Raw genomic sequence first — 12,696 nt, forward strand, 5'->3', positions numbered from 1 at the left:
ACTCCCTTCGACATACGTTAACTACAGACCTTATTTTCGGCAGAAAACGAAATGTCTATCGGAAAAATTAATTGGAGATTTGCCGAGGGAACCCATGGCGTAAGTAACTCCCGAGTTGGCCTGCAAAAAGACGTAATCACTGTATAACTCATCCATTGCAAAGTAGCCCAATAATATAGACTGTTTAAACTGTTTATTTTTTATTTTTACCACACAGTACAATTAGCAGTTTTAGACACGTGTATAATCCAGTCTGCCTAATACTGCAGTACAAAGACAAAATGGTGAAGAAAGGCTAGAAGTCAATTCATGAGTTATGAAAATCGTGATTGCAGTCGAACTAGAGTCCAAGTATTTAATCCTGTCTTCCACAGTGATGTTTCACTCATTAAGGAATATCAAGTGGATCTAAATAAAACGTACAATATGATTTACTATATTAGCCTACTATAAATAAAAAAGAACACGCAGACCAACACAACTAGCTTCTGGAGGGTCTAAAATATCATACAGTAGAGAGAAAAAAAAGACAAACAATAACAGTTTTAAAAAGCACAAAAAAAAGGTGAAAATATGATATTCCTTGGATCTATGAAATAATATTAGAGAACACCCAAGTCCAAAGATCTCAAACAGTCAACATATATTCAACCACAGCCATCAAAAGCCCAGGTGGAAAATCCAGGTTCAGAAAGTAAAAGTCCTCCCCAGTATTTTCTTCCAATCACCTGGAGTTGCTAATTAGCACAATTCTTCAGCCAGGAGGTAGAACTCATTGGTGAAATCGGCTGGCTGAGTTCATGGGTGGAGGAAACACATGGCATGGCTTTTACTTTCTGACCCCTGGACTTTCCATCTCTGCCTAAAAGTGCTAAAACTCCTTGAACTCTAAACAGTGATCTAAGCACTTCCTTTTGGTCACAGTGTATACTGTACCCCTAGATCCTTTCCCTTGCAAAAAAAATCAAAATAAAAAACTGGTCAGAGTAAGAAAAATGTTTAAATCTTGATTATATTTAAAGACCATTTTTACAACCATATCAAGTGTAAACTGCAGATTGACTGATATAAAGAAACACTGAACAAAAAATACAACAATCCATTGGAACAATTTTCTCTGACCAGCAGTGATGTTCAGATTGTCCTGTAGACAAACACGCTTGCGTGCACACACGCACACACACACACACACACACACACTTTCTAATTACAAAACAGTCTTATATTTCATATGGCTAGACAAATGTCCTTCCTCTAGAGTTTCCTCATGAGTTATCTTCATTCCAACACTCATTGATAATGCTGTGTAACTGATGTACTGTTATATACTGCATGCACATAAGTTCATTCTTAAATAGCTCAGGGTTCATATTTTACACACAATGAGAAAATGAGGCATCTTTTAGAAAGAGAGTGAGGAAGAGTTATAGTTTAAAGATTTCTAAGTAGTGTAAAATAAATGTTTATACCTCTACAAAATAATCTATATAGTTTAATTTATATTTCTATATATATTTATTACAATTTTATTTTATATTCACTTTTAAACACTGTTTTTAAATGTTTGCTGTCAATATATTTTGGGACAGGAGAACATTATTTTGTTTTAGTTTACTTTTACTTTACTTCTTATTTCCTTTTCACTAATACTTTGACAACACTGGAACATCTCCAGCCTGTTTGGGTCTGTGAATCCTAGCCCATAACCAAATCAGCACACTCACCTACTATTGAGTATACAAGTTGTATTAAACTTGCATACAACTTATATACTCAACAGTAGGCAAGTGCGCTGATTCAGACAAGGGCCTAGAGCTTGTGATGGGTAGTGTTCCGGAGGTAGGTGAACCATTCATGGTGGGGGGGGGGGGGATCTAGAGGTTGCTAAAAAGCTCGTTCTTCTTGCTCCAGTCCATTTGAGGGGCTCTCTTACTGGAGCGGTTCTGGTGAGCACGTTCCTTAGCCTGCTGAAGGGACAGGCTTAGGTCCAGAGAGTACTCTCCAACCGACTCCTCTGACGCCTGCAGAGAGAGAGACAGAGAGAGGGGGGGGGAGAGAGACAGACAGGGAGAGAGACGGGGGGAGAGAGAGACGAGGAGAGAGAGGGGGAGAGAGAGACAGACAGAGAGACAGAGAGAGGGGGGAGAGAGAGACAGGGAGACAGAGAGAGGGGGGAGAGAGAGACAGACAGGCAGAGAGAGAGAGACAGACAGGGAGACAGAGGGGGGGAGAGAGACAGACAGGGAGAGAGAGGGGAGGGGGAGAGAGAGACAGAGAAATAGAAAAAAGAAAAAGTAGAAAGAGTGAGATTGGAGTAGAGAAGAGGGAAACAGAGGAAGAGAAAATTTCTAAGACATGCAGCGGTGAACAATGCTGGGTGTAAAACTTACAGATACAAAAAGTCACACACACACATACACACACACGCACGCACACACACACAAGCACACACACGCACGCACACACACGATACACATACACACGCATGAATGTGGCTGACCTCTGAGATATTGGAGGTGCTGGATGGAGACAGACTGACAGACAGACTGGGCTCCTTCGCCTCCTCTTTGGACCCATTTACATTTACCTGAAGGGAAGGACAGGACCGCTCAGATAAAAGCCCCCCTGAAGCTGTAAAATCCCCACTGAAGACAACACACAGTGCAGGACCGCAGAGAGGCATTCCAAAAACATAAACATAAAGCACACAGTAAAGTGAAAAAAATCAACAATATAATCTAAAATAAAAAACGAATTGCCATGGCTACAGGCATCAACCCATGGGAATGACCAGGGAAGGCCTTTCATTTCCCAATAAGGCACCTTTTATCACAAATGGGTTGCAGTGTCACATCCAGCCACCAGGGGGTGACTATTTTTCACTGAGGCATATCAGTGCTGCAAGCACCAGAGAGGCCCCAGCACCGATCTCAGTACAGTGACCTCACCTCCTCCTCCACCTCCCGGATCACAGGTAGGGCTCCTGAAAGGTAGGCGCAGATCAGTCGCAGATTCCAGAGAAATTCTGAGCACTCCTCCAGATACACAATGCACAAATAGCAGTGTAATCTACTGCACATATATAACAGTGTACGCTTAAAACATTCATTAAAAAAATCTCTCAGCTCATATCCCAAAGGCCACTGATAACCAGGACACTGGTGGAAATCTAGGCTGAGATGTGTTTATACATACAGACTCGATTAACCCCACTAGAGCTCCGGTTTTACCCTGATATAGCCAGACTAGCTCCTAGTCTGCTAGAAAACTTTCACTTTTCAGACAAATGTAGTCGAGTTTTCACCTGAATGCCTAGACAATGTTTCTTTCCACAACCTCTCACCACAAAGATGTTTACTGTAGTGTGTGCGTTTCTGTGTGTGTGTGTGTGTCTGTGTGCGCGTGTGTGCATGTGCATGCAGTAACCAGGCAACGGAAGAGGAATACAGGCCACTCAGTGAGTCAGTAATATCCTCAGCACTATACGAGTCACATGACACCCTCACATGACCACTCCTCATGTCCACTGATGCACTTAGAGCCAGATATACGAGGATATAGCCTGTTGTTGAAGTGATGCATTAATATGTGTTGAACAGTATATGAATAAAACATATATTTCTAAATAAGATTAGAGGACTATGTCCTGTCATTTCCCGTCTGTTATGCTGCCGTTTTCGGGGGTGCGTCTCTGCACCCACACACACCTGTGAGGTGCTCCTCCGTGGGACTGATCCCACAGCTCTGGAAGAAGGCGTCCGTTTCGGGGTCCACCACCAGCAGGGACACCCTGTCACCGCCCGCCCTGATGGCTGACACCACCTCTGAGTGCTGCTTCCTCCCCACGGGCACCCCGTTCACCTGGGGAGTCAGTGCCATGTACAGACAGAGAGGGAGAGTCAGTGCCATGTACAGACAGAGAGAGGGAGTCAGTGCCATGTACAGACAGAGAGGGAGAGTCAGTGCCATGTACAGACAGAGAGTCAGTGTAGTGTACAGACAGAGAGAGAGAGTCAGTGTAGTGTACAGAGAGAGAGTCAGTGCCATGTACAGACGGAGAGAAAGAGTCAGTGTAATGTACAGACAGAGAGAAAGAGTCAGTGTAGTGTACAGACAGAGAGAGAGAGTCAGTGTAGTGTACAGACAGAGAGAGTCAGTGTAGTGTACAGAGAGAGAGAGTCAGTGCCATGCACAGACAGAGAGAAAGAGTCAGTGTAATGTACAGACAGAGAGAAAGAGTCAGTGCCATGTACAGACAGAGAGAGAGAGTCAGTGTAGTGTACAGAGAGGGAGGGAGTCTGCAGTCAAGGCAGCAGTAACCTCAGGGGGGCGCTGTTCTACCTGCACGATTTTGTCCTTGGGCCGAAGGCCAGACCTCTGGGCCGGGGAGTCCGGGTCGACCAGGCGGACGTACTGACCGGGTCTGGAGCTGTCACTGTGCAGGTTAAAGCCGTAGCCCTCAGCTCCCCTCTTCAGAACACAGAGCCGCGGCCTCAGCTCACTCTTAAATCCCTGGGGAGGAAAATCAACCAATCAGCACTGAACCAAACAATACATACACCCACCCACCTGTCAATCAATCAGCACTGAACTAAACAATACATACACCCACCCACCTGCCAACCAATCAGCACTCAACCAAACAATAAATACACCCACCCACCTGCCAACCAATCAGCACTCAACCAAACAATAAATACACCCACCCACCTGCCAACCAATCAGCACTCAACCAAACAATTCATAAACCACCTGGAAAAGATTGTCTAGATTTCTCAGGACTACCCTCCTGTGCAAAACGTCATTTTAGGGAAAAGTATAGAGGGTGAGCAGCATACAGCAAGCATTTTTATTTAAATTTGAAAAGCCTTATTTTTTTCTGGTTTCAACTGATTTCAGTCTTACTAGGTGCAGCACCTGGTTGACCAATCAGGCAGTGACCCCATCAAAAGTCAAATGACCAAATCATCAATAAAAAAATCTAATCGACAAACTAATCAATTAAAAAGTTCCATATTTTACCTCACACCAGCTTACTATTTAGACTTTGTGACATTGTGGTATGTCTATACAGCTCACTTCACAAGGAGAACAGGGTGCGTGATCATATAGGGGGTCTGACAGGAAAAGGGGGTGGGGGGGGGGGGGGGGCAGTAATCCAGCGAGTTTTGTCTCCTTTTGGTTTGACCCCACCCACCAAAGACAAAGGCAGCATCAGTCTCTCTCTTCTGTCTGGGGTGATGGAAAAATCTGCGGCCATTTAAAACCGAGTGTTCCTTCCTCTGGGTTATTTTCAGAGAGCTGAATGGGTGTGACCAGGAGGTCAGTGTATGATGCATTTCCACTCCCACTTCCTACAAATGCAAGTCATTGTGTTTATGACACATCACCCTTTTTTTCTGGAATGTTTTCCCTTTCCTACTGACTCCCCACCCTGCTGATTCCACCCAACAGACCGCTTCACAAATAGCAACAGCGATGATGGAATCTTTCCGGAATCTGTCTGACTTGACCACTGACACCCTTCCTGTTCCAGGTCATAGGTCATTCAGAGGCATCTCAGTCGTTCTCCTTCCTGTCCCTCTACAGCTGAAACTCCAGTTACCTGTCTGTGGGGCGTGTCCATGCACCTGTGCACAACGGCAGAGTGGAAAGGTGGAATCTACCTGTGTAGGTCATGTTCCATAATCTTACCAACGTCAGCTTTTTTGCAGTAAAAGTATTGTTTTGTTACAATGTTTTTAGAATTGCTTTGACAAATATGCAGCTGGATATATGGATTTTATGCTAAAAAGGAAAGCTGTGTAAGTTGCTCTAGATAAGGTCTGCATCCAGTAAATGCCAAAAATGTTAAACAGGGCAACAATTTGGTGTAATGGTTTGGGAACAGGGCAGCAGTGTGGTGTAATGGTTTGGAAACAGGGCAGCAGTGTGGTGTGATGGTTTGGGAACAGGGCTTGTAATTCAGAGCTCGTTGGTGCTACTCCCAGCTGGTGCACTCTCTTTGTACCCTTGAGCAAAACACTTCAGCTAAAGTGGCTCAGTGAAGCTGGGTAAGTGGATTGCATATAGAAAATGTCATCTGCAAAAGTTGCTCTGAATAAGAGTGCCTGCTAAATGCCAAACTGTAAATGTTAAAGAATTAAATAAATTAATGATTTTACTTTGTTCCCAATAAAATTATCAAATGACATTTGAAAAGGAAACCACTCAGAACAGCGTCTGATCCGCTCTGCTCAGCCCACGCAAAACAAAAGAGAAATAATGAGCCAGAGGAATATTCAGCGTCCGTCTCCTGCGGCTGCACTTGAATGCCCGATTCCGTCTGTTGGCGAGCCCCCCCCCCCCCCCCCCCCCCCCTCCGCCCTCCCCCCGCATGTTCAGAGCCTCAGGGCCGCTGAAGAGGCCGCTGGGGGTGGGGGCTCTCTCTCTCTCCCTCGCCATCGGGCTGAGCTCTATCGCTGCCGCTTCCCCGCAGAGGGCTGCTGGGCAGGAGCGCTAACAGGAGTGGGCCTGAAACCAGCCGGTTTTAAATGAGTTGGTTCTTGGTGGTGGGCTGGCTGCTGTAGGAACCCTGTCACACCCGAACAGCTTAGTAAACACGCAGTTGTGTAGAAGTACGCTCCACAAGCCACCCAGGCTGACGGGAGCTCGCTCAGCCAATCGATGATGACGGTGGGCACTGTTAGTGAGGACATGGAACCTCTGGAATCTGACACAGTGAGGAGGGCCATTCAATCCCACAGCAAATCAGTTTCAGTTAACTCAACTCCCACAGCGAATCAGCATCAATGACTTAGCTGAACTCCCACAGTGAATGTGAAAATGTGAATCAGTTAACTCAACTCCCACAGTAAACCAGCATCAGTTAACTTAATTCCTGCAACAAATGAGAATCAGTGCACTGTCCCACAGAGTGAGTCCTGTTGAAACACAGAGTATCTGCAGTAACCCTCCACTGCATCCTAAAACAACAGGACAAAGGGGCCATGTTTACATGAAACAGGAAGCAGGGAAGAACCCAGCCCTATTATGCCTGATCTCTGATGTGCAGTCGTGAGGCGATGCTCGCACCTTCCAGAGCAGGAAAACATGTCATTGGGAAGGGACGACAAAATGGTGGACAAAATGGTGACCACCTTCCGACAAAACTATTTTGGTGGGTTTGACTCATCGAGTGATCTCAACAGCAAAAATTCCTCCCCCTCTCTGTCACTCTCTTCCTCTCCTCCTTATCACACCGTCTTCATCCCTCCTGTCTTCTGTTTTCTCTTGTCCTCCCTTCTCTGTCACTTTTTTCTCCCCCTTCAGAAATGTGCTGTAACTATGCACCACAACAGCAACTTACTCAACATTCTTAAAACTCATTATTACCATAGAAACTGACTATATAATACAAATAATAGACAGAGATGGTAAATTTGGGTCAAATATTTCAGGTTGTGTCCTGTTTCCTAATGAATGAGCACAGCATTTGCTCTTGAGCTAATTACTTCACGAGTGTAGTTATGAGAAATATCAGCACTGTTATCGATGCGTGACCCGCGTCACACTGAGGTCCAGGTGAGGACCGGGCGTCACACTGAGGTCCAGGTGAGGACCGGGCGTCACACTGAGGTCCAGGTGAGGACCGGGCGTCACACTGAGGTCCAGGTGAGGACCGGGGTCACACGGGCCAGTGAGGCGCTCACACTGAGGTCCAGGTGAGGACCGGGCGTCACACTGAGGTCCAGGTGAGGACCGGGCGTCACACTGAGGTCCAGGTGAGGACCGGGCGTCACACTGAGGTCCAGGTGAGGACCGGGCGTCACACTGAGGTCCAGGTGAGGACCGGGCGTCACACTGAGGTCCAGGTGAGGACCGGGCGTCACACTGAGGTCCAGGTGAGGACTGGGCGTCACCCTGAGGTCCAGGTGAGGACTGGGCGTCACACTGAGGTCCAGGTGAGGACTGGGCGTCACACTGAGGTCCAGGTGAGGACTGGGCGTCACACTGAGGTCCAGGTGAGGACTGTGTGAAGTGCAGACTGGGCTGTGTGGGACGGGATTTGGGGAAATGCTCTCTCTCAGGCCAGAGCGGGGAAGGGCACAGGCAGGCACCAGGCACGCATTCCAGGGTGGCACCGCGCATAATGCCCGCCCACACAGGGCAAAGCCGGCCCAGAATGCTGTGGGAGTGTGACTCAAGTGAGCTGGACTCTGATTGGTCAGAGAAACCTACGCCATGCTGACAAAAGAATGCAGAAACACAATAGTCCACAGAAGAGAATTTTTACTGAAAAGATGGTTTGCAAAAAAACAGCTTTCATTTGTTTTTCTGTTTGTTTATCCCCTTTTTCACAGATCTAGATGAATAATAACACATTATTGCTGAGTTTGAACCACGGTGTGTGTGTGTGCATGTGGGTGTGTGTGTGTGCGTGTGCACATCAGTCATTACCCCTCCCTGTCAGTCATTGCCCCTCACTGCCTACAGGCTATGAGCATCCCACAGCCTACATCTGCAGTGACACAGCAATAAGCGTGAATTTATGAGCCCACTACTTTTTATTGTGGGGCCACTTCTCAGTTTTCAGCTGTTTGTTTTGGAAAATCCCTGCAACATTAAATTTCAGCCCAAATATTCTCCCACAAAACTCAGATGCCAAAAAAGCAGCATCATACATTTGTGCTGAGCTCAGAGAAACTGCAGGTGGACAGGGTACAGAACCAAAGTGGAGAGAGAGAGAGAGAGAGAGAGAGAGAGAGAGCATATAACTGTGAGAGATGGGAGAGGAGAAATGGACTTCATGCAGAATTCTGTCTGTCATCACAAACAGAAACATGCAGACCTCTCAGTTACACATTTCTGTACATACTGGCACATAAGTAGCCTTACTAGCCTATGTGCTGTCACTATGTTTGGGCATTTTAGTTATGTAAAATGTACTCACTGCATATATAAAAATATAATAAATTATAAATAAATATTACATAATCAGAGTACACGGTGAAATGCCCAGTGTTAATTTAACTCTAACAGTGTTAATTCAACTCTTAACAGACAACATTTGGTCCCACTCTGAACTATGTTAAGAGTTGAATTAACTCTGGACCTCTTGCTGTGTAAGAGTTCTGGGCTCTCAGATAATCTCGCTCACCTGGGCGGGCCTAGAATTCCGTTTCTTCCCGGCAACAGGTCCGTTAATCTCCGGAGTTGGTGTCAGTTCCCTCGCGCTGCCGTTTCTCCCAGCGTCCGCGTGGTTCGGCTCGCGGGTGGGCAGCGGGATGCCCTGAGTGGCGTACTCTCTGAGGTACTGCATGTTGCATTTCTTTAGGAGCTCCTCGGTATCCTCGTCGACTACGACGAGCTCCAATTTGCCAACAGTGGCTCGTATCCTGGACACAAGTTGTTGATGGCTGTCGTTCTCCACGCACTCTCCGTTAACGAAAAGCAGCCTGTCCCCCGCGTGCAGACCCGCACTTTCAGACGGGGAATCGGGTTCCACCAGTCGGATAAACTGCCCCGTTTTCCCCTTCTCTCCATGAAGATGGAAACCGTAACCATCCGAACCCTTTTCCAGCACGCATAGTCTCGGGCGAATATGCTCCCGGTTGAATGACATAATTTTTGCCCCCAGTAAAATTATCCAAGAAGCAGTTCAATATAATGCTGCCGTCGGGAATAATACTAATACTAAAGACTGCACGCGCAAATGTTAAACAGGATCAATTGAAGTGTTTCTTTCTGTTAAAAAATGAATACATATAGACGACTTCAGAAGTCACTGACGTTTTAACGTAAATTCATGTCACATTTAGTCCTCGGTTGCACGCATCAAGTTTCCTAGATCGTCTAAGCAGCAAGCAAGGAAGCAAGCAGAACTGGCAGGTTGCGTCTAAAGATTTCCCCCTGGTACTGGAAAAAAAAAACTCTTGACCATTTCTAAAGAAGAATGACGTTTCAACAGGACGCGAATGGAAACACCAATCGCCAGTCAGTATTCGCACACAGCTGGAAGATAGAGGACGGAGCGGAACAATGGCGCTGAATAGAAACGTTGCACTGGAAAAAAGAGTAACCTGCAGAACTATCCACAGAAATAAGATCTTAGCTGATATTTGTGCCGACAGGAGGAAAAGTTTCAGAACACTTTTTCATTGTGTTTGAGTATACAAAAGGCCTGAAGCACTGTAGCGTGACCTGAACTAAAACCATCCGCTATAAATGTAACAACTTTAAGATGCAGTTATAGTAGGCTACCATTGTATATTTTATACACATACAATTTCTATAACAGTTACTGTGTCACGCGGCTGCAATGCCGACCTGTTTTTAGACAGGTCGTTGGACTCACTGCTCTGACCCATAGCCCCACAGATATCACACTTAAATCTGCATGCCGTCTCAAAGTCTTGAGATTTCAAACAAGAGGCAGAGACACTTGGGGTGTTTGTTTCTAGGCTTGATACAGAGACAGATGCACGATCGTTTGCAGACCAGGGGTCTCAAACATAAATTAAGGAGGACTACAGAGTGCTGGTTTTGGTGAGTTACTGCACCTGTGTTTTTGGTGTGTTACTGCACCTAAGTGCTTAATTTAAGCCATTGATTGGCTGAAACGCTTGACTGAAACGGACTGCACACAATTCAGCCCTTCGGAGTTGGAGTTTAAGACCCCTGTTGTAGACAAATGGTCTATTCTCGTCATTAGTGAGGATGAAAATTGTTTTTGTTGAATACTCAGGTGCACTTTTACCTGTGTAAAAGATGGTGAGGATGTGTGGTAATGACCTGCAGTTTCTTCATTCAGTGCTTATGATCTTGAAACTTCGCATAACATTAGTATTAGTATTAGTATTTTTCCTATACAACATCCGCAGAATCCGCCCCTTTCTCACCACCTACTCAACCCAGCTCCTGGTCCAAGCAATGGTTCTATCCCGCCTGGACTACTGTAACTCTCTTCTGGCTGGACTACCGGCATCTGCCACCAGACCCCTGCAGCTCATTCAGAATGCTGCGGCTCGTCTGGTCTTCAACCTCCCCAGACACTCCCACGTAACTCCCCTGCTCACTACCCTCCACTGGCTGCCTGTTATAGCTCACATCAAATTTAAAACATTGGTCCTAGCATACCAGGCAGTCAAGGGATCAGCCCCAGCATACCTCCACAAGATATTCAAACCCTACATGCCAGCCAGATCCCTCCGTTCTGCTACCTCAGGACGCCTAGCACCCCCCCCCTCTTCGCACCTGCACTTCCAGAACACGTCTCCTGTCTGTTCTGGCCCCACGATGGTGGAATGACCTCCCTGTGGAGGTCAGAACAGCTGAGACTGTGACCCATTTCAAACGACGACTGAAGACCCACCTCTTCAGGCTGCACCTCTCCCCATCCCTCCCTTCCCCCCTGTAAATGACTAAACTTAGGGTTGTAACTAGGCAGCTGTTTCATAGGTGACTTAGGCGCATCAACTGTCTTAACGACTACTTGTATTTTTATTTTTATTTTTCCATAGATTGCGTTGTTGCCGCTCTCGTTGTTAGTGTTAATCAGTTTAACCATCAAGGTCCAAGTTGAACTATGCAGTTGTTCCCTGTACTTGGACCGGTACTTCTCTCTAGGGGTTTCGTCATACTTGTTCCTGGTTATGGTTATACACTTTGTTGTACGTCGCTCTGGATAAGAGCGTCTGCCAAATGCCTGTAATGTAATGTAATGTAATGTAATGTAGTATTAGATTAAAGAAAAACGATCAAAATGCAGAGAATTGATCTGGTTGTCAAAACGCAATCTCGAAATGCAAAGACTTTCGACCGATAAAATTTTATGGATGAAAAGCAGGTCGTGCTCAAACTGCCATCTAGTGGCAACAATGTGCATTGTACATTATGTTGTGTGTTGTACGTTAGCTCGCGATGTTTCGCTTCTGTGCAAAAATACATTCATTTGGTTTTATATTGGCAAAGGCTACTCGTTTGCTATTCTTGATACTGTTGCAGAAACCAACAGATGTACTGCTCAGAATTGCGTCCTGCATATCAAGTCAAACATATAAATACAATATGACACGCAAAGGATGAGCAGACGGACACCACTGTGACATTTGTTATACTGAACACAAAGGAAAGCGGAACAACTCTCCAGTTTCATCCTATAACTCACAGTCCCTAATCAAATCGAATCAGTTCATTACTGGACTAATTGGAGCTGGCTCCGGAGAACCACTCTTCATTACAGGTGCGCTCTCTGTTAATGGAATTTAATTGTATTTAATAACAATATAGATATCACATCACTTCGTAAATTTTTGTTGAATCATTAATACCACCATAGGGTTCAGGAAATTATATATATGCATGTAAACTGGTGTGTACTGAAACCGCGTAGAAGCATACTCATAAGAGTTTATTAAATGTATCTAGGCTATATTGACCCCATTCAATAAGCACGTGCAGACAAATATTCAGATGAATTCATTAATGGCTTTTTTTTCCACGGAGGAAAATGATCATGATGCAGACTAGCCTATTTTAACTAAATAGCCTTAAGAAGAACTGCTCTTCATCGAGGATGAAATATTAACACAATTTTAAATAAACTGCTCTACTAGGACAGACAGTCTAAGAACTACACATTTCCGTCAAAAAATAATTTATAGCAGTTGGATGTGTGTGGATGTAAAATAAATTAGTATTCAAATAACAAAATAA

The 12,696-nt window shown here is 45.4% G+C and overlaps 1 protein-coding gene across 2 annotated transcripts; it reads right to left on the reverse strand.

Annotated features, from left to right (window-relative positions):
• Window positions 1-178: 178 nt before the first annotated feature.
• On the reverse strand, window positions 179-11,546 carry LOC135243849 (Na(+)/H(+) exchange regulatory cofactor NHE-RF1-like). 2 transcript variants are annotated; one of them, XM_064315930.1, is made up of 6 exons: window positions 9,140-11,546; window positions 4,342-4,512; window positions 3,708-3,861; window positions 2,949-3,035; window positions 2,501-2,587; window positions 179-2,021 (listed from the first exon to the last, which is right to left on the reverse strand). In XM_064315930.1, exons 1-6 carry the CDS (start codon window positions 9,602-9,604, stop codon window positions 1,960-1,962), a joined length of 1,026 nt encoding a protein of 341 aa, XP_064172000.1. In that variant the 5' UTR covers window positions 9,605-11,546; the 3' UTR covers window positions 179-1,959. The 2 variants fall into 2 exon arrangements, with proteins under 2 accessions (XP_064172000.1, XP_064171999.1); XM_064315929.1 differs by having other exon boundaries at window positions 2,949-2,983; window positions 9,140-11,541.
• Window positions 11,547-12,696: the final 1,150 nt, after the last annotated feature.

Source organism: Anguilla rostrata, chromosome 17 (genome assembly GCF_018555375.3).
Source record: "Anguilla rostrata isolate EN2019 chromosome 17, ASM1855537v3, whole genome shotgun sequence".
NCBI classification, from domain to species: domain Eukaryota; kingdom Metazoa; phylum Chordata; class Actinopteri; order Anguilliformes; family Anguillidae; genus Anguilla; species Anguilla rostrata.

Bases quoted from the DNA above. Each gene is read 5' to 3' on its own strand.
- LOC135243849 (XM_064315929.1), bottom strand. From the start codon at position 9,604: ATGTCATTCAACCGGGAGCATATTCGCCCGAGACTATGCGTGCTGGAA. The intron at 3,862-4,341 runs GTAGAACAGCGC...CTGACTCCCCAG, and splicing joins CCAAGGACAAAATCGTGCAG to GTGAACGGGGTGCCCGTGGG. The intron at 2,022-2,500 runs GTCAGCCACATT...CTCTCTCTGCAG, and splicing joins GCACCTCCAATATCTCAGAG to GCGTCAGAGGAGTCGGTTGG.